The 19,925-nt window shown below is 38.4% G+C and overlaps 1 protein-coding gene across 1 annotated transcript; it reads right to left on the bottom strand.

Moving 5' to 3' along the window:
- Positions 1-4,065: 4,065 nt before the first annotated feature.
- On the bottom strand, positions 4,066-19,604 carry npm1b (nucleophosmin 1b). Its single transcript, XM_040010378.1, has 11 exons — positions 19,499-19,604; positions 19,107-19,189; positions 17,135-17,254; positions 16,817-16,910; positions 16,433-16,524; positions 16,103-16,176; positions 15,842-15,905; positions 10,586-10,684; positions 6,788-6,877; positions 6,621-6,695; positions 4,066-5,178 (listed from the first exon to the last, which is right to left on the bottom strand). The coding sequence occupies exons 1-11, from the start codon at positions 19,593-19,595 to the stop codon at positions 5,125-5,127; spliced, it is 942 nt and encodes a 313-aa protein (XP_039866312.1). The 5' UTR covers positions 19,596-19,604; the 3' UTR covers positions 4,066-5,124.
- Positions 19,605-19,925: the final 321 nt, after the last annotated feature.

Raw genomic sequence — 19,925 nt, forward strand, 5'->3', positions numbered from 1 at the left:
AGCTCTTTGGCAATGTTAAGGAACTTTACAAAGGACTGACTCAAAATATAAAGGTTGTGGAACTCTGGTATTTGGAAGCATCGGGAGATATATAATCACAGAGTCTGTGACAAAAAGGCCAAATCTGGCGAATTCTGAAAGGTAATGTAGCCCATATGCTTCATAATTGTTTCTTTATGCTGAAATTTCACAGCCATGTTATCAACAAAGGAAACTAACAATAACATGGATAAATTGCAAACAAATGTAAAAGGTTAATGATAAATGTAGTGTAAAAGTTCATGTAGTGATGGACAACTTAACATGCTTAACATCTGACAGTCACTGGTGTTTATGCTTAGTTTCCAGTACATGAGGTTTAATGGGGGTGGTTTTTCCCCATCAACCTTAATCGTGTGACAAAGCAAATTTATGGGCATAATAAGTTCCATGTGAACGCAGCACATTTTAGATTCATGATAATAAAAATACACTTATACCTCAGTCATCTTATATACAATATATATGGTCCAACAGTCATTTTTTGCAGTTAGGTCCAGAATTTGTTGGAAAAAGATCATTCCTGAATATTGTTTACAAAAACATAGAGGGACATTTTAATCAAAGCGCAGCATCAAGTCAATTAAACTTCTGGGATATTGATCTGGTGGGTAAAGAAGCAGAGGACGTTATTAATCATTTTAAGTGATTCGGTGTTGATGAAATTGCCAACAATTCTCCCACTAGAGAGGCAACAATGAGACAACCCCCAAAACAGGATTGGTTTTCCAGGCGGAGGCCAATGACAGCGCTTTCTTGTTTTTTCAGTAGTTTTGTATTTTGCTCGACATGGTATTATGACGCAATACCTGGGCCCTGCATTGGTTTGTTGGTTTCATCTCATTTTTTCCTTTTAGATTTTCTTTCTAGCAAAATCTAATCCGGCCTTTCAATTCTTGAGTGTAACCAGTGGTTTGCACTTTGCACCTTATGTAAACCACTGGTTTAACTCTGTATTTTTCTACTCATGATGGCATTTTATGACCGTCAACATGGACAATGAAATGCCTAACGTTTTGAAATTGTTTTCAGCTTGGTTAACGGTAGCCTACCTAAAGTTGCAATCTCTTTGAAGCTTGTATTTTAAAATTATAGTCAAAAGCTGTATAATACAAATTCAGATTTCAATTGTATTTGTGCGGTCTTAAATCTGAAATCATCTCAAGATATTGTCTGCTTCATTTGTCATGAAATAACAATGGAACAGGCTTCACCTGCCCATCAAACTGCTCATTATTCAACAGTCAAACTAATTTTGAGCTCCTGAAAAGGAGACTGTATAAAAATGTCTGTAATTCCGAAACTGCTGGTGCATGATTTTTTTTTTTTTTTTATTAAACCCACTTAATTACAGCTGAAAGTTGTCACTTCAGTCACATAGTTACAAATGTGACTATAATGACACTGTCAAATGGTGTTGTCCACAGTAAAGAGGGCAGAATGTAAGTCAAAGACTTACTAGAATTTATTTTATTCAGGTAAATGTTACAGATAAGTACAAAAAAGGACGCACATGTTCCTCTCAACAAACCATTAACAATAAACTAAGTTTGATGTAGTAAATGGACACAATGCATTTTATTTTAACACACAATGGCTCAGCCAAGCTACCTAATTACAATTTATACTTGACTACATCACACAGTAAATTAAAATTTCATGTGGCTTTGTTTTATCATCCAGTCAAACTGAAGATGGGTACTAGCTTACAGTTTGTATTTTATGTCACAGGAAAAAAAGACAACCATTTGGATGAAGTAACTAAATTCAGTGAAGTGCCATTACATGGTTTGGGACAAAGCTCACTCAGTAAAGCGATACATGCATCACCTGCTCATCATGTACTGCCAAAAAATGAGAAACAGCTCCGTTACAAAGAGTCTGCTCCTATTATCCCTTACATTTTTTACAGCCAAATTAAACCAGATGTTTGTGATTACAAAAATTATTTAAAAATAATGAGCCTTAAACATGCGTCAGCTTTCAACAAATAACAATCACTTTTTTGCACTTGGACTTGTTTAAGGTCCTGGCTTCACCGTTGCCCAAAATATGACAAACTTACACACATCGTGTGTAAAACGAAAGATCAACAACAATCAGAACAATATTCCAGACATTTTAATAAGGGATTTTTTTTACTAGAACACAATATGTGAAACAAAGACTAAGAAAACAGCTCAAAGCAGTAAAAGAAACGATTAGAAAGGGCAGGATAAAACCTAAACTGCAATTGTCCAGCTGCCGGTCTTGTAAATAAAAGCAAGAAATATGTTTACACAACACAACGTTCATTAGGACTGATATGACAAAAGTATTTTTAAAAAAATCACTGAAACACGTGCAAAGCAAAAGGACAACCTGCTGCTACTGAAACCTCAGTGTAAAGAAGACATCACTAACAATTATTAATTACATTTGGGTAAATTACAGGGCCAACTTCCGTTATTAAAATTGAAGTAATACATTTTATAGCAAAAACGCTTTCTAGATAATGCAGAGTTTGAGCATATCAGTTTAATTGGTTTAAGATGTGGAACATTTTGATATTAAATGAGAATAGAAACACATCATAAGCTCAGCATGAACGAGAGTTTGTTGTCATCAGAGGACTGATATATGACTGCAAACAATTACAGATATGAGTTCTTATGTTTTTTTAAGGTGATGTCATGCTACTCTGATGTAATTCTCTGATACCTCATACTGTACTAATATTATTAATACGCTTGTAATGTTTTCTGATGCATTACAGTACATTCAAATATAATGCAAAACAGCATTAGGGCTAATATACTCCTGGAGTTAGCAATCTCTTTTGCTCTGTTTTGATTTTATATGAAATATACAATAAACAAAAACATTTTAGTCAGAGCACCTGCGTTGTAAGTATTTTAATGAGAGTTGTTCATGTTGTGGACATGAATACACAACGGGGATCTGTGATAATTTTGTTTTTTAATGCATTTATTTTTGTGACATCTTTTTGCCTATTTGTTTAATTTTTGCTGGGAGAAACATATTTATTGATCTTGCTGGCTAAGCTGTTAAAAAATATAATTGTATTGTATTATATTATAATGACTGATTGTGGTTTGACTAAAACAATACAGTATTCAAAAAACCGCATGTACAATCTGTAAGTCTGTAAGCGGAAATGCTTTTTAACTCCTCAAAGCTGAAATAACAAACAACTTTTATTGTCACTAACTGATTAAATTTTCCAGCTGTCAAACGGTCCTCTTTTATTAGCTGTCTTCACCATTTACATATGCGCTGCTTAAATTCACACAAAATGGGTTTATCTCAGTTTACAGTAGAGATACATTCCCCAGTCAAAAGTTTAAGACCACTTGAAAAATGGCAACAAAAAAAAAAATCAGATTTTACATGGTTGAATCCTAACAAGGTTGCAAGTTAGGGATGGGTATCGAAAACCGGTTCTTGTTGAGAACCGGTTTTCGATACCCATCCCTAACTTGCAACCTTGTTAAGATCCAACCAGGCAAAGTATGATTTTTGGCCATTTTTCAGGTGGTCTTAAACGTTTGATCAGGACTGTATTTAAAGGCACATTCTGCATAACCTCCTCTTGCAATAATGACTGAATATGATAAACAGATGCTAATCAACCAATTTCATATATTTCCACCCAGATGCTGTTTCAATGGCTGTATCCCAATTCAGGGTCTGCAGCCTTAAAGTACTCAGCCTCAACGATCCTCAAGGGCCGCGTACTTAAAGACCGCTAAGGCCGGAAGTGCGAGGCTTGCGAAATGGGACGGTCTAGCCTCCGTTGCGCTGCCCAGGTTGCCTAGCAACCATGATACTAACAGCTGGAAACGTGTCATACAGCTTTGTTTGACAGAAATGAAGGAGAACATATTTTGTTCATTTGTTTGTTTCTTTCTACACGAGCTTTGATCATTCTCTGTAGGATTAAGCTCAGCTATTGAACGGCGAATATTTTAAAGTAAAGGCTTTAAAACCAAGTTAGTACAAACGTCACTTATGTCACATAACTTTGCCGACATGTGGCCAACAGCAATGTTTTAATGTTCTTTGTTATTAAACATTTGCACATAAATAAGTGACATCATATTCAGTACTTACTTTTCACAGTTTACTGTTCGGCCGCTCCGCTTCTGCCGTCTGCGGCAGAATTCTCCAGACCGACTGCCGCGCTATGAATTGTGGGATATATGGGACCACGAAGTCTACACTGCCACAGCCTTAAATTCAGGGAAATGAAGGGCCGCATTTCAAGCAGCCTTTGAATTGGGACAGCCTTCGGCGCGCCGCTGTGACGTAATCGGCCTTGAAATGCGTACTTTAAGGCTGCAGACCCTGAATTGGGATACAGCCAATGTGACCTGCATCTTCTTCAGTATTTGAAGAAAGTGGGATGTTCAATGAGGATATCACCACCTACAGGCAAGGAAAGGAATAGCTTCTGTATTGTGACACTTACACCCCCTGCAGGCAGCGTTTCAACAGTTTCAAAATTTTGTTTACTTTTTGTCAAGCACATTTGTGTTAGTGAGTCCTTCTGCTGGTATAAAAATAATACTGTTTTGCCAACAGGGCATACGAAAGAACTAGCAACTACTAACTAGGTTAGGTTCTAAGTTTGGCCTGTTTTTGGTTTTGAATACTTCAAGTACAAGATTTATTGTTAACTAATAATGATCATATTCAGTGATACACAGGAGCTACATAAATCTGCAGGTAGTATAAATTTTAGAAACTTTTCCTTTCCTGTAGTAGCAACACAGACCCCGCCCATTATGATGCACGCAGCTTCCCCTTGCAGCAAATCTACAGTCTGCTAAACATGAATCGAGTCTGTGAAAGAACCAACTCAATAGTTGGTCCTTTCAGTCTAGGAAAAAACGAAGAAGAAAAACATTGACACCTAAATCTATGCATTGATGGCTCTACCATATTTCAGCACTCAGTCCATTTTCATCTGATCATAGTCCTTCACAGGGCTGAAAGAAGGAGACCGATTAGGAAATCTAGCCGACTGTGCCTTTAAATGCCTTATAGGATGCAAATGTACAAATGCTTTAATGTATGTGTATGTTACTTCTTCTCAGTCTTCACTGTTTGCACAAAACTCCAAAGATCCTTGACCACCTGTGGAAGGAGAGAGAAAAGAGGGATAGCACCAAAATAAGAAACAAGGAAAGAAAGAGAAAAATTACAGATTATCTAAATGAAGTGCTATACAGCATGAGACACATGACTCACTTTTACTACAACATGCTTTTGTGCGTCTCGGCTGTGGGAACACTGAATTTGGATGGGGCTGTTGGGGGAACGACGAGGGGCTGGGTGGGGGCAGCATTACATACCAGAGTATATGACTAGGTGCTCCAGGTCTGACAGATCTCAGCCTTGGCTGATGAAACCAAAGCACTTCCACAGATGTTTCTACACAGTGGGATCAACAAGCTCTCCCTGACCCAACTCCACCCCCACTCTTTCCCTTGTCCACCCAACCCATGTGCCGCTCTAAAGAGCTTTCACCTGCTCTCATAACTGTACAGTTATTATTTAAACACTGCAAAGCAATCACATATGAATGTTCAAATAGCTCGGTTCAAGTGATCGCCATCTAACAGATGCCTTAATACAGAAAACACAACTTCACTATCTGACACACTGCCCAGAATCATTAAGTCTGCAGTGATCATCTAAGGGTTTAAGGGTGATTAATTCATGCTTTGCAAAATAATGTGCAGGGGATGTTGTTTTTCTTCTGAAACGACAGAAGCCGCATTAGAAAAGATTTAAGGCTTGCATTTGGTCAAAGGCCTTGAAAGCGAAAAAGGCTGGTACCACGCACATACCACCAGTCGCTTCATTAGGGCTACAAAAGACACACTTCCATTAAATCACCGTGAAAGAGTTTGCCTTGGCAGGTGTACTCCCAAATCCATCTCGCAAGAGCCCACCGAAACAGTGTGAATATAATTCAAAGAGTACACACTGTGCTGGAGAAACATTTGAGGCAAACTGAACAGAATAAGGTATGAGGACAGTGAGAGGAAGAATAACGTATGCCCGGTTATACATCATGGCAATGAGCTCTTACAGATAAAATGAGTTTGGGCATAAATGCGACTGCTAACACTCTACATCTAAAGGAGTATTCCTAGAAACCTGGCGGAAAACAGCCACTCTCGGGTGAGCGATTACACAGACTGCAGAACAGCAGAAAATTGATGAGAACTGCACATGGAATAAAAATGTACAAACTTAAAGGGAGCACATATACACATCCCTTATTATGCTCATCTCAGGCATATATCTGGTGTGAGCAAAGGCCTCTCTCACCTGCTATTCAAAGCTTTTATTTACAAGGGACAGCCAATCGGACAAACGCTGGCTTAAATGGAAGCTAAAGGGGCTGCTCCAACATATTGGATAAAGATTATTTTGAACTGTGAGGGATGAAAAGCTATTCTAGAAGGGCCCAAAAAGATATACATGAAGTTGGAAATAAGCACAACAGGTCCGCTTTAATAATTTACATAAGCAAAAAGCTCTCACAACACTGTACAAAGATTACTTACTTGTTTGTCTGAGATTTTAAAAGCACTTCTCAAGTAATTCTCAAACTTCGGCTCTGTCTTTGGAAGTGGCTTTCCCTGAAGAAAAGGACCATTAAATCATCATAATCTTAACTGTCATTAAATTATGAAGGATCATTTAAAAACAAATAAAAAAACAGCAGCCTTACCTCCTTGGCTGCAGTTGACAACTTGCTCTTAATCTCAGGCAGAGATTTAGATGGGCCGGGCTGTTGTTTGTCTTTTCCCGGGGCAGGTGTCTGGAAAAGTACATCAGCTAGATAAGACACTAGAAATTTACAGAGCTATAGATAAAATGATGGCTTCAGATTATGCCACAGCATTTCATCGTTAACACAAGCTCAGTTCTTGCCATCAGTATTATTTTGCTAAAATGAACCAAACACACAGTTGCTAAATTTAGCATGCTGCTGATTAATTAATCTGTTGACCAACAGGCCAGTCTGGGCAAAAGCCCTGTTGTGACCCACTTAGCCTTGGTCTGTGTTTAAAGCCTTGGCGTGGGCAACCAGCTGGAAGGGGATAAAAGAATTGGAGAGGACAACAAATTCTAGCCTAATTACACCATCATCCTTTTTTTAACAAATACATCAGGTACAAATTATGTTTTTATTGTCTGCAAGCAGGAGAGGGCAAGCCCTGACTCTCCAGTGAGCAATTCAGGTTGTTTGTCAAGTGTTTTCCATTGAAGAAAAGTTTCTCAAACACTGAATTCAAAAGAAAAAAAGTGCAACTTTAGCTTTTATGGCTGCTGTCAGTAAAAGATTTCTACTGAATATCAAATTATTGATTTGCACAAATAAAGCAACAAATTTTCTTTTCAACAGACAGTACTGTCTGGGCAAAAAGCAGCCACTCATTTCTGTATATTTTCATTGGAAAATGGAAAACAGGTGCAGTGATTTATTGAAACATGTAAACATAAATGGAAATACAGTATATCAGGTAAAAACAGAGTTTGCTTTCTGCCGCTCAAAATATAAAGAAATTATGTGTAGCTCAAGAATTTTGCACAGTACTGTATTTACTACCAATGGTCAGGATTAAAAAAACAATACTATCACCAGATTTGCAACAGTAAATGTTTCAAAACACAAAGACTTTGCTGTGTTTCTGAGGAAGAGAAGTGCGAGCACTGAACTAGTAGGCCAATAGGTGTGTCCAGACCTGGGCAGCCAACGACTCAGGTCCTCGATTAGCAAGTGTCTGAATGTGACACAACAAAAACACACATACGCCATACTCTGTTACTGCATGTTATGCAAGCCATGGAGCTTGCCCCTACATGCAAAGCGGAGTGTGGAATTCAGCGAAATTGCAGGGTTTCATTGATAGCCAGAGACACATCGGAAAGATGACAGTGTATAGATGTACAGAGAAACTCTATACCCACTCTATAGTCAACCAACTGTATGTCTGTGTGCCTGCATTACGACACTATACTATTTCATGGTGACATCTAGCAGCTCACTAGTTAACAAGGACATAGAAATCACTATGTTTGCAGTGTCATTCCTACTGGAACTAGTGGTCATTATATGTATCTTTAATTTTAGATACTGAGTCAAAATGTGCTGATTGCAAAAAAAAAAGAACAATAACTGCATAAAATAATATATATAATGTCTTGCCATGCATAACCTAAGTTTAACAGGCCTTCCAGGAGAAGCTCTCATCTTCCAAATACCAGACCCAAAATGTTGTAATTAGTCGTACACGTGTAGCCACAATGCCCTGTCCCTGCCTCTGAGAGATCAGGTTCTCTTTTAATAGCAGAGATTAAAAGGTATAAAATGAACAAAACCTTGGCACACACATACCACACTAAGAAAATGGCCTTTTTTCTGGCTCCTAGCCAGACAAATGCACTACACGTTTATTATTTACAGGCAGCTCTCCACTTCCAAGGGACAGCTGTGGACCTGAAACAGCTGATAAACACACAAAGCCAACAAGCTTTTTCATCTGGCCCAGACACTGATTACAGATGCCATGAGACATGGAACTTAATCACAAGCACGCTATCATTTGATGTAATCTCTCATCTTCAATCCAGTGCAAATACATGGTTGTGACATTTTTGCTCATCAGGGCTGTTCAGGGATAGTAATTGTCATTTTGCTGGAATGAAAACCTTGGAGGCACAAGTAGGGGGAAAATGTCAGGTCACACGGAAAAACCGTGACTCTCATCCTATAAAGCCTCTGTATGTACAGGTACTTTAATGAGTTGATCTTTTGGTCTATCTTTGAGTCCAAATGGTAAAATGACAGATTGACAAAAGATATTAAAGCACTTACAAGATATGCACCTGCTGTAACACATGCCAATCAGTCGCTAAAACAATGACTCAAACCCTTGTGGGATAAGGCTGAGTGAAGTAGTTAACAACTTTACGACTCTGACGTGTGCTCGAAGGCATCGGCTTCGCCAAACCCATCAATCAAACGACACCAGCTGCAAGATAAAGTTACTTCAGATCAGCGCAACTCGAGTTAGCTGGTTCTCACGTCGAGCCTGTTATACAAGAAGGTGCAGCTACACGCTGGGCCGTGAGAGGTGAGAACTGTGGTACTGGCAACAGATCTGACAAGCCAATCTAATGACCAGTCACCTGCATTTAGGAACGAAAAAAACAGACACCCACACCCGCTTCCTCGCTCCTCAGGGGCATCTGGAAGCGCAAGCTGCACCAGACATCAAACACTGGTAATGAGAGCAATTGGGAGAAGGTGTGTCCAGGAAGTGAGGGGTGTGAAGAGGTGGTGGAGAGAGAACAGTTGTGAAGAAGCTGAGAGGGGATGGAAGCATTCAAAGCACCACAGGCAAGAAAGTTAAACCAGCAGGTTGGTTTGGGGCGATTTAGTTGCCCATTGGCTAATCCCCAAGAGCATTTCAAGAGTCGCTGTGTTATGTCTGGACAACAACTACTGCATTATAAGCTGCGCTCACCCATACAGCATGCCCTTCAGGGCACTACACCTTCAGGGGTTCGGTAATCCTGTGGCTTACTGTTTAACATGACAAAAAAAAAAATCACAAAGCTTTCCATCAAGATGTCAGACGAGAAACGATAATCTTCTCACGCGCCCTGTCTGCGTAAGTGAGCGCAAGTCATGTTTCTATCATACAAACAGACAACATTCGCATGCCAACACGTAACACCTTATCTGAGCCGAGTTTCTGTCCAAGTATTTTCTTTCACAGTAACATGCTTTGAGAAGTATGTAAACCTGCAGAGAAGCTTGACAATTTGTTTTTCTTAAAGTGTGCGCGAGCTACAGAGGGGTGAGGGGCATCAAAGGTGGCTGCAACTTAAGATGGCGAGGTCAAGCTAAAGGGTCGCAGGTTTAAACCTTGCCCCAGGAAACCCGTTTAGAGGTCAGGTGTGTTTGCTTAAAGACAGGCAGAGTTCAAGCTTTAGGTTTTCAGAAGTGGCTGTCCAAGACATTCCATCGAAGAAATTAACTATCAGGTTGAACTAATTGCACCGTGCATTTATCACATTCCTTGGCTTTGGAATGGGAAGGCTCTCCAAGTTTTTTGTGTGTCTTTTCCCCTCCATTTGGTGAGCCTGCATTTCTTCAATTGATAATGGCAGTAAATGCAAACAACCAATTTAGCAAAGTTCCCTCACCTTCTGTAAAACATTATGTAATTGTGTACTTTTTTATCCACTCTTCTGTAAAACTTTTCATCATCTATTGTTTGTATACTTGTTTCTATGCCTAACACGACACATTTCTTTAGAAATACAACTACTGGCTTTGACTTTACCCTGCTGCAACTAGTGACATAATAAAAGAATTCCTTTAAAAATTGCAATGTTACACATTTTCTTAAACACTTTTGATCTCGAGTACAACGGTTAACAACTGGGTATTTTAAATACCCACAAGCCAACCGCAGGTAAACAAAGATTTACTTCGGAAATCTTTTGGGCATACCTTAATCTGTGGTTTGACAGCTGATCCTGAGGCTTTTCCTGCAGGGCCATTTTGTTTTACTGGAGTCTTGTTGGGCTTCTTAAGTGAGGACTCCGGGATCTGAGGAAATGAACAACATTCCCAGTAAGATATCTCAGAGCTCCATAGAAATGTGTGTACTTTAAACAGCTCAATTCACCACACCGGGTTCCTGAAATTCATAAAGATGTTAATGCTTTCTTAATGCATGCACTACAGCCCTGAGCTTTCCTTCATACTATCTGACAGAGATATTGTTTGGAACATGTAAAACTTTTTAACCTATCAGCTCCTTTGTACAAAGACTATGTCCACACGGAAATAGCGCTGGTAATTGTCTAGTAAATTCAGAGCGACTGAGGGGGCATCATGCATCTTACACATTCTACCCAGGGCACACCCTGTCTCTGAATCAGACTATTTCTGCTGTGTGCTGTAAATGAGAAAATTCAAGTTTGGATCATTTTTAGAATTTATGTGTGAGAACAGCTAGTGGCAGTTAATCACGCTAAACAAAACCAAAAGTGACAGACTGAAGTTACTTAACTGCTGTTGTTCATTGCTGACAACTCAATGAAGCCTGCCCTCGTGTTCTGACCAACTCAACTAACTAAATATTCAATGCAACACATGTGGCTCAGTTTAGACTGCTGGCCATTTACAATTTCCTAACCCTCTAAAAATCTGTATCCCACTGATGTTCTTGCTAAACGCAATGCCCCCCTTTTATAGCCGATAAATAATAAATGGCAAGTGACAAAACATTATCCTCATTTGCAGTAACTCCATTTCTTGTTTTGCCATGACTTGTCACAATATTTTCTCCCACTCCTATAAGGAGGTGTTACTGCTTCATGTGTGCATAAAAAAGCACAATAAAAAGGCCAAGAAAAGTAAAACCTAAACCAAAAAAAAGAGAAAAGAAATAGCATCAGTTATAAGGTTATGCAGCTAATTAGATATGACAGCAAAACAATTGCCTTCCTTTGCTGTCTATGTTAAAAGCATACCTTTAATAGTGCTACCTAAACTGCAGAGGAAGGACTACACTTAATTAGTGATTTCTCATTGATCAGGTACTTAGTACTGGCAAGTACCTGAATTTCCTAAGCAGCAAATCCTTTCTTGCAATCACTGGTATTCACCTTGGAATGGACTAGAAGTGTAATTGCCTGTGTTGACACAAATGCTACAATGCAATCACACATGTAATATCCTACAGCAACGCCTGCAATATAAGATGCTGGAAGTAACAGTGAGGTTTCAAAGCCTTAATTCCTGAAGGACAAAATTCAATCAAGAGAAACTAAACATCATCATGGATGCATCTGAGTCTACCAAACAGAATCTGTACATCAACATTTGTGTCTCATTTTTCTGTTTTATATGGTTATATTACACCAACCATCTGAATTTCCTGACCTCTGAAATACCCCCAAAAATGTTGGGGGTATTTCAGACAAATTGTGGAGAAATTTGAATGAGATTAGGATGAGCACAACGATTATACCAAGGGTTAGGGTTATGTAGGTACCCAGTCAAAAAGGGCTTTACGACCAATGCAAACCTGCAACTCTTGTAATTTTTAAAGTTTAATCAAAAATATCTACCACATCTACCCAAACACAGAGATTCTGTAATATGTCAGCAGGTGGATGACCTCGGAAACTCTTGTTTTTCCATTGTTTTTTTGTTTTCTTCACACCTTTCTACCATCTCTTTCCAACTCAGGAGTTATGAAGGTATTCTGGGTGCGACTTTAGAGCGCTCATGTTGCTACAAAGCACTAAGACCCATTCACAGAAAGAGGAAACCAAAGACCAACTCTTGAAGGATGATGAGATGAGTGACACGCGTGTCAGCTTGTGGTAAAGAACATTTTCCAGTCTTTCAACAGGCTCAACAGTTATTACAGTCCATTAATAATGATATTAAGTGTTTAGAGAGAGCACGAAATCTTCCAATCAATAGGCAATTTGCTGTCCAGTAAATTTGAGTAAAGAACATTTATAAACCCTGTACAAATCTGTTGCAAGAAACACAAAAGTAGTGTGTAATTATTTAAAACACGTGAGATTCCGTGACGATACTAATCTACACAAGAACAGCTTAATATCCTGATTACCTGTTCATCAAAAATACATGATCAAATAATAACAAGAAATGTAGATTCATATGAAAAAGGATTTGATTCAATTTTGATACTGAATATGTCTGAGATATTTTGGGTCCTATTCAGTACAGTATGGAGGTTTGACAAGAAAAAGAAAGCAAAATATAGCTTGAAACACAGCTGAATTAGCAGTAAAAAAAAAAGGGATAATAATTGTTCCCAGCCCTACTTCCCCAAAGCTTTGTGCTTTCATTATTAAAGAATGAGACAGGGTAGCTATTGAGCTAAAGAGATGAAGGGTGAAAAAAAGGATTAAGGTCATGGAAGGAATGGGGTGTGGGGTGCAGGAGGAATTGGAAGAGAAGACAACAGAATAAATCAACAGGTGACAGAAATGCTCAGCTGTCATCTGACCCTGAGGGAAGGATCGGCGCTCACGTCGCAGGTATGCGCATCTGCCCTGCTTTGATCTTTTGCCTGGCAGAGTTTGCACTTGGATAGCGTGCTTTTAAAAAAATAGAAGAACGAAATCACAAACAGACACCGACGTAAAAATGAGGCAGATACACACACACGCACCCACACACTTGCAAGCGATTGTGGTAACATGCAAAACAAGTGTTCAAAGGCAAAACCCAGGTGCAAAGCTGAAATGGCATGAGAAACGATAAAAAGGAGCAATCATATTAACAGTGGGATGACAGAGGGACAAAGATATGCAGTGTTTCAGAAAAATGGTTGAAGATGTTTCCCATAACTGAAGTGCATGTGCGTGTGAGCACGCATGGGTGAGAAACAGTATGTAGAGTGCAGTTCTCTGCTTATGCGCTACCAGAATGAAGTGCATATGTTTGCAGACTTTGTGCATTTACGCTAGAGGTTATATGTACTTATATGTTCAAATGTGCATGTCTACTAAAGTGTATCTATCCCTTTATATGGGTGTGTGTGTGTGTGTGTGTGTGTGTCTGCTTACGCACAGCATAACATACTGTTGTCTTGCTGGTGAGACGGTGAGAATTCAAGCAGATTACAGAGGAGAAATCCGATCATTACACCACACAGACCCTGTGTTTTACTCTAGGAAAACAGGTGGGTACTTGAGCGAACAGGATGAAAAAGTTCCATGTTTTGTCTCATACAAAGAGGTGGACGGTCAGCGAGTGCACGAATGGGGAGGGCCTGCTAAAATGAAATGCTACTGTAGCATACAGTGAGTGGAAGTTTAAATGATGTGGTTAAAAAAAAGGGTTAGAGAAATTCTTTCTAGACACACACGCACACACAAACAAACACTAAGGGGACGCTAATGGCTGCCCTGACATCTAGTGGACAACAAAGGCTCAGAAACACAAATACATTCCACTGTAAAAATCAGAGTTACTGAACCGCAAGAAACTTTGTTTGAACTAAAATGACAGAACAAATGAGTCAATAAACAAAAGATCAATAAATGTTTATGCAATAATACTAAAAGTGAAACTAAGATGTGGAAATATCCACAGCTCTCAAAGACAGGCTGGAAAAATGTGTCCTTGCATCTAATGAATTTTGTCAAATACAAATTATCCGAGCCTATCAGATAGCAGCTTCTCAAATGGGGGTAACAGCACCCTGAGAATTGCTCTAGCTCTACTAATCTATCAAGTGCCTTAAAAAGCTCATAGAAAAGAAAGCAAGAAAGCAAAGAAAGCAATAAACAACTGAATTCACTGTGAGTGGAAATAAACAAAATGGACTTGCCCTTCTTCTCTGTAATTATGACCGCAACAAAGCAATGAAAACGCTGTGTATGGAAAAGTAGTTTGATCATGGCAGTTTCCTCTCAGGTACTGAGAACTACAAAGATCCGCAATGATCTGCTTGTGTTTTTTACCAAGCTTAAAGGGCAACGGTCATCACAGTACATTACATGATAAAAGTTTGGTTCAATATGATTTAAATAGCAAAATTCGAGACACTGATGGTGATGGCATCTCTTTGTTAGCTTTTTATTGTTGTTTTCTTTAACTAAAAAGTTGTAAATAAAAAGTTTTTTCTGGACAGAAGCTCTAAAAAGTTAAACAATTTTTATTAATATTCAGAGATATTCCAATTTAACTGCTTATTATGTTCTTAGGGTTAAAAAAAAAAACAACTAAATTCTGATGAGCACTGGTTCATATTAATTTTGTAGCAACGTTTCCCAAACATACTTCCAGAAATGGTTATGAAATGTAAACAGTCCTCTTTATTTATTTACAATGACACTAACGTTAATACTTAAATGAGCAAGGACAGAATCGTATGTTTCTCTCCTTCAAACTGTATGACTGAGGTTAAACAGAAATGATACTTTCTGCATGTACGAGTCCACTTGGGTCCTGGTGACGCTCGAGGCGGCAGACTTCAAAGAAGCATCACAGGAATCAGTACTTGGCCACTGAGTCTCCAGCTGTCTGTGTCCACAACCTAAGTATAATCCAGGCTTTATCTGGTGCCACGTTCCAAAAACACTCTTTCAGTGGGCCGGTTGGTATGCAGCATTTTTATAAACAAATGAAGGTTTATAAACGTCAAGTCAGACAGAGATTAATCGAGTTTGATGAAGCAAATAGGTGATTTCTGCTTTTCTAAAGCTGTTTAACGCACAAACTTTAAAAAATATGGTGAGAATCAGGTCAGATTATCCTTTCTCACATGTAGCACAAAGCAAGAGACTGCCCACTTTTGACACACTCACTACTGGAAATATTCTGTTTAATTTAGCAAAGGGTGCTGCCTAAATCAAAGATGCAGAAAGCAGGCACATGATATGTCTGTGTAGGTTCTCAGTCATCCAGGTCAAGTTAGTCCAAGCAGCTTGAAAAGAAAGCAAGCTTCTTCACTTTTCAAGAAGCTCCTCGGATGAGAGGAGAAATGTCTTCAAGAAACTTCCAGTCACTTTCTTTCCAAGCTCCATAGACCACCCACATGATTACAAATCCAAACTGCATTTATCACAAACTCCATGATACACAAATGTTTTTATTTGACCATATTTCCTCTATATTTGATTGTACCTCAAACCTACTCTCATATTTTTTAACATGGAGAACCTAAAGGTTGATTGTTATTTGTAATAAAACAAAACGGATGAAGCTTACCTTTGTAAGCACTTTTCCCACATTCTTCTGTGGCTTCACATCATTTTCATCACTGTCATCATCGCTACAAGAAGCAAGTAAGCTGGTTAAAAGCTACACTGCTCGATGTTTGTGCCCAAAATTTAAAAAAAACACACACACACAAAATAATAGATTTTATACTATGAGTTTACAAAGATGTTATCTTTTAGAATGCAAAATTATTTAGAAAACTCAGCCAATTAAATAAATAAGAAATAAATGAATAAAATAAAAACATACTCATCATCATCTTCATCACTGTCTTCTTCATCGTCATCATCGTCATCATCATCAGAATCCATCTTCAGCTTTTTCTACAAGAAATATGAATCGTCTTTTTGTCAAAAACAACATTTGAGGCTTATTTGGGGTGTCAGAATAAGTAACAGTGTACACTTTAATGCTGACGTCCCGCGATAGCATCTTATCACCGATTACTAAACGTGACAACCATTAAACAGAAGCCACCACCTCGGCAGGAGAACAATTTCTGTAAACAATGATTAGTTTTGCTATAAGTGCAAATATAAAACATTTAAAGTAATGTAATACGACAATGTCAATAACTACCATTGGGGGTTTCTTCCCTGCCAGCAGATTTGCAGGCCGCTTTACCGGCGACGAATTGTTCTCCTCCTCTTCGTCATCAGAATCCTTCACACCTGACAGAGCGAACACACTGGTCAACATATTGTCAAACAATCATACAACTTTTCTTTATGTTATTTTACCACAAAACATTGTTTTAGAAGAAAAACTTACTCAAAAAATGAAGTGTAAAGTCATATGTGGACTTTTTTCGGGCTGGAAAATTTGACCCTGTATAGTTTTACCGAGCATGAAGGTCAGACTTACAACTTGCTATTTTTCCACTGACAAGGTCTTCAGTAGGTATGCCTACTTTATTTTAACAATGAGGCAAATAGTTACCTGAGTCTTAACCTTAATACTCACTAATAAAATGTTGCCCGCTTATGTAAACTGGTCCAGAACCAGACTGGAGACGGAAGGTAACTGGAGGTGTAATCTCAAATCCACCTAAACTCATCTGGAGAAAAACATAGCAGGAAGGAAGATGACATTATAAGTATTTTGTCAACGATTTATGAATTATTTATATTTATCAGAACAGTGTAATGTTTGTATTTATGGTTCTGAGAAAATGCCTTTTCTTTTTAGTTCTCTTTTTTATTAGGCATGAAGAGCGTAAAAACAAGTTAATTTAAACCAGAAGCCTCTTAAATACTTCTGTCAGTGTTGGTGCTGACTCACAGAGGGCAGCACGGAAGGTTTAAGGACAGCTAGCGGCACTTTTGTCGTCTTCCCGTCGTAAGTGAGGCCTTCAACTTCCACCATGTGGAACTTATCTTCAGCCTCAGCTCCCAGACACACCTGGAACAAAATAACAGTGTGCTATATAACACTACCTCCATGTACTGGCAAAATGTCTCTCTTTTTTTTTTTGGTGCAAACATAAACTGTTCTTGTTAATGTTACTGTTAATCTGATTAAACTCCTGTTTTATCATCTATAAATAGCCTACTGCATCAGTAAGGTTAGCAGACTAACGCTGTGAATGCTCCATGACAATAAATTAATAAATAAATATAAATTAATACCAAAAATCCAATATGTTAACATTTCAGAAATCATGTTCTTAGGAGAATATAAAATAGAGCCGAAACTCCGATCCGCTGCTCACTAGCTCACAAACTACTGGTAAGGAACTTCTAATAAACAATTGCTAGGGTGCAAGCAGTGGGGGTTTTTTTCAATGTGGGATTTTTTGATCCTTCAACCAGCAGCCTTCCCTCATGCATCTGATTAGGCTAAACACCCAGTTTAAGTCTGTTTAGTCCATATTTGCCATACATGCAATTTATTTTTCTTTCAAAGCTCTTCTTTGGATGTCAGCTGCCTTTTATTCAGTTCTGTCAAGATGATCCCACACTGCTTCAATAAGGTTCAGGTCTGGGCTCTGGGGAGGTCAAACCACGACTGACTGGAATCTTTCATTGTGTTTTTTTTAATTGAGATATGATTTTACTGCACTAGGTGTATTCTGGATTATTGTCAGGATGAAAAATGAAGCCATTAACAAGGAGATTCTTGCCAGTGGAGTAAAATCTGACAGGTTTTTTTTCTACATTCTGTTTTTCAGAAATAGCGACACTCACCCTTTCTCCTGACCTCATCCGTACATACACAAGGCAATTTGAACCAAAAATGTTAAATCTGGATTCATTTCTCCATGAGACCTGTTACCAGTCACTTTCTGTCCAGTTCTTGTGTATTTTGGCATACCTCAGACTTTTCTCCCCATCTCCTTTCCTTTAAAATGGCTTTTCGACAGCCACCCTTCCACTTACACAATTTCTGATAAGATTTTAGTAACTAGTACATGGAAGAAAGATCTGATGTCTCAGGTCCTGTTTCAGGTCTTTGCTGGATTTATTTCCTGTTTCTTAAGGATATGACTGTAAATAGTTTTTTCATACTGCCACTTCTTTTTTTTTGGTCCTCCACATGTCCTGTTTCCTCAATTCTTTTTAAGGAAACAGTATACACCATGTCAACATAAGCCAAGACTTTGGCCGATAGCCCTTCAGGAATCACTTTGTCAATGCAAAAACAAACGAAAAAAAAATCCTACTACATGGCTGTCAAATTCTCTTATGTTTGCCATTTTTCGTAACGGATTATTTGTTTTTGCTACAGACTGCAAGTAGTCGATTTTCAGAAAAGAACAGCAAATGAGTGAGAAAGCACCAAATTTCCAAAGAAAAGCTTTGAAAGACCTCCAGAAATCCTGAGGAAATATTGCTCAAGGCCACTTTATAATTGGCTCTTAGGAAGCGAATTATAGAAAATGTGAGGGGTGGATGTCTTTTAGGGGTAGATGTATTTTAAATTATATATATATATATATATATATATATATATATATATATATATATATATATACTATATGTAATATTATTCTCTCTGTTTATTGCCTATACCTTTATCTTCACGTGCCATAACAAAGGCATTTCCCAATTTCTGGATAATTAATATCTTATCGCGATAAAACAAACTATGTTATTACGAGTTTACAAGACACATAACAATTTATCGCGAGAGTATAGCATTAAAGAATAACAGCGCTCAATGTCGATCTCGGCTTCCGTAGTTAATAGCCGTATTAGTCAAAGAATTAATTTTTTCAAGACCAGGCAAACTCGATCTAAAGTCTGATTCTTACTGCTTTCAGTGACAGCTGCTGCTCCGTTTCATCGCCGTCTAGGTCAACTTTGAATTCCCGTTTGTCCGATTTCAAGGTGCAACCTGAGGGGGAAACAATACGTGTAACCAACCGTGGGTTGCGCTCGTCTTAAATAAACATACGCACATGCATATCATTTTATCAGATAAAGAGGTGTATATACATTTTGCTTCTTTACGTGGCTCCACGCCATGCTCTGCTAGCTAACAAAAGAGCTGAATTGGCGCGAGTGGGAGGGGGTAAGCAGGCTAGCCAGCTGTTTAGCTATCTTCCGATTAAAAATCTCCAGTGGCTATTTGTGCATGACAACATGACGTTAAAACTGATTGTGCAAACAAAAAAATCGGGTTTGTCAGAATTAGCGAGCTCACCAAATAAGTACATTTGTGGTCTGCTCATATCTGAGATATCGTCCTCCATCTTTGTAGTGGGTGGATACAGTTCCGTAAACTCGTATGACGGACACATTAAAGAGCCACTAGGACGGTGAAACGTCACTTAGGGACAAATGATCTGGAGCCAATAGAAATTAGAGCGGAGAGAAAACTCAAGGTGAGCGGTCATCTGGATGAACACGAGATGGCGCCGTTGAATGAATATTTGGTAGTTTTATCTTTAATAAACCTTAATATATAAAGTATACATACATAATACTAACTAAAGGAAGGAAGACATGACAGACTATTATCGTTTTTTTGAACATGATTGAGACAAACATAGGTTATAATACTTGGCAAACAAATCCAAACTAAAAGCTATAGTAAAGCTTGAAGTCTATACGCATGTTGTTGTTTAATT

This window comes from Simochromis diagramma, unplaced genomic scaffold, assembly GCF_900408965.1.
Source record: "Simochromis diagramma unplaced genomic scaffold, fSimDia1.1 OVJJ01000585.1, whole genome shotgun sequence".
NCBI classification, from domain to species: Eukaryota; Metazoa; Chordata; class Actinopteri; order Cichliformes; family Cichlidae; genus Simochromis; species Simochromis diagramma.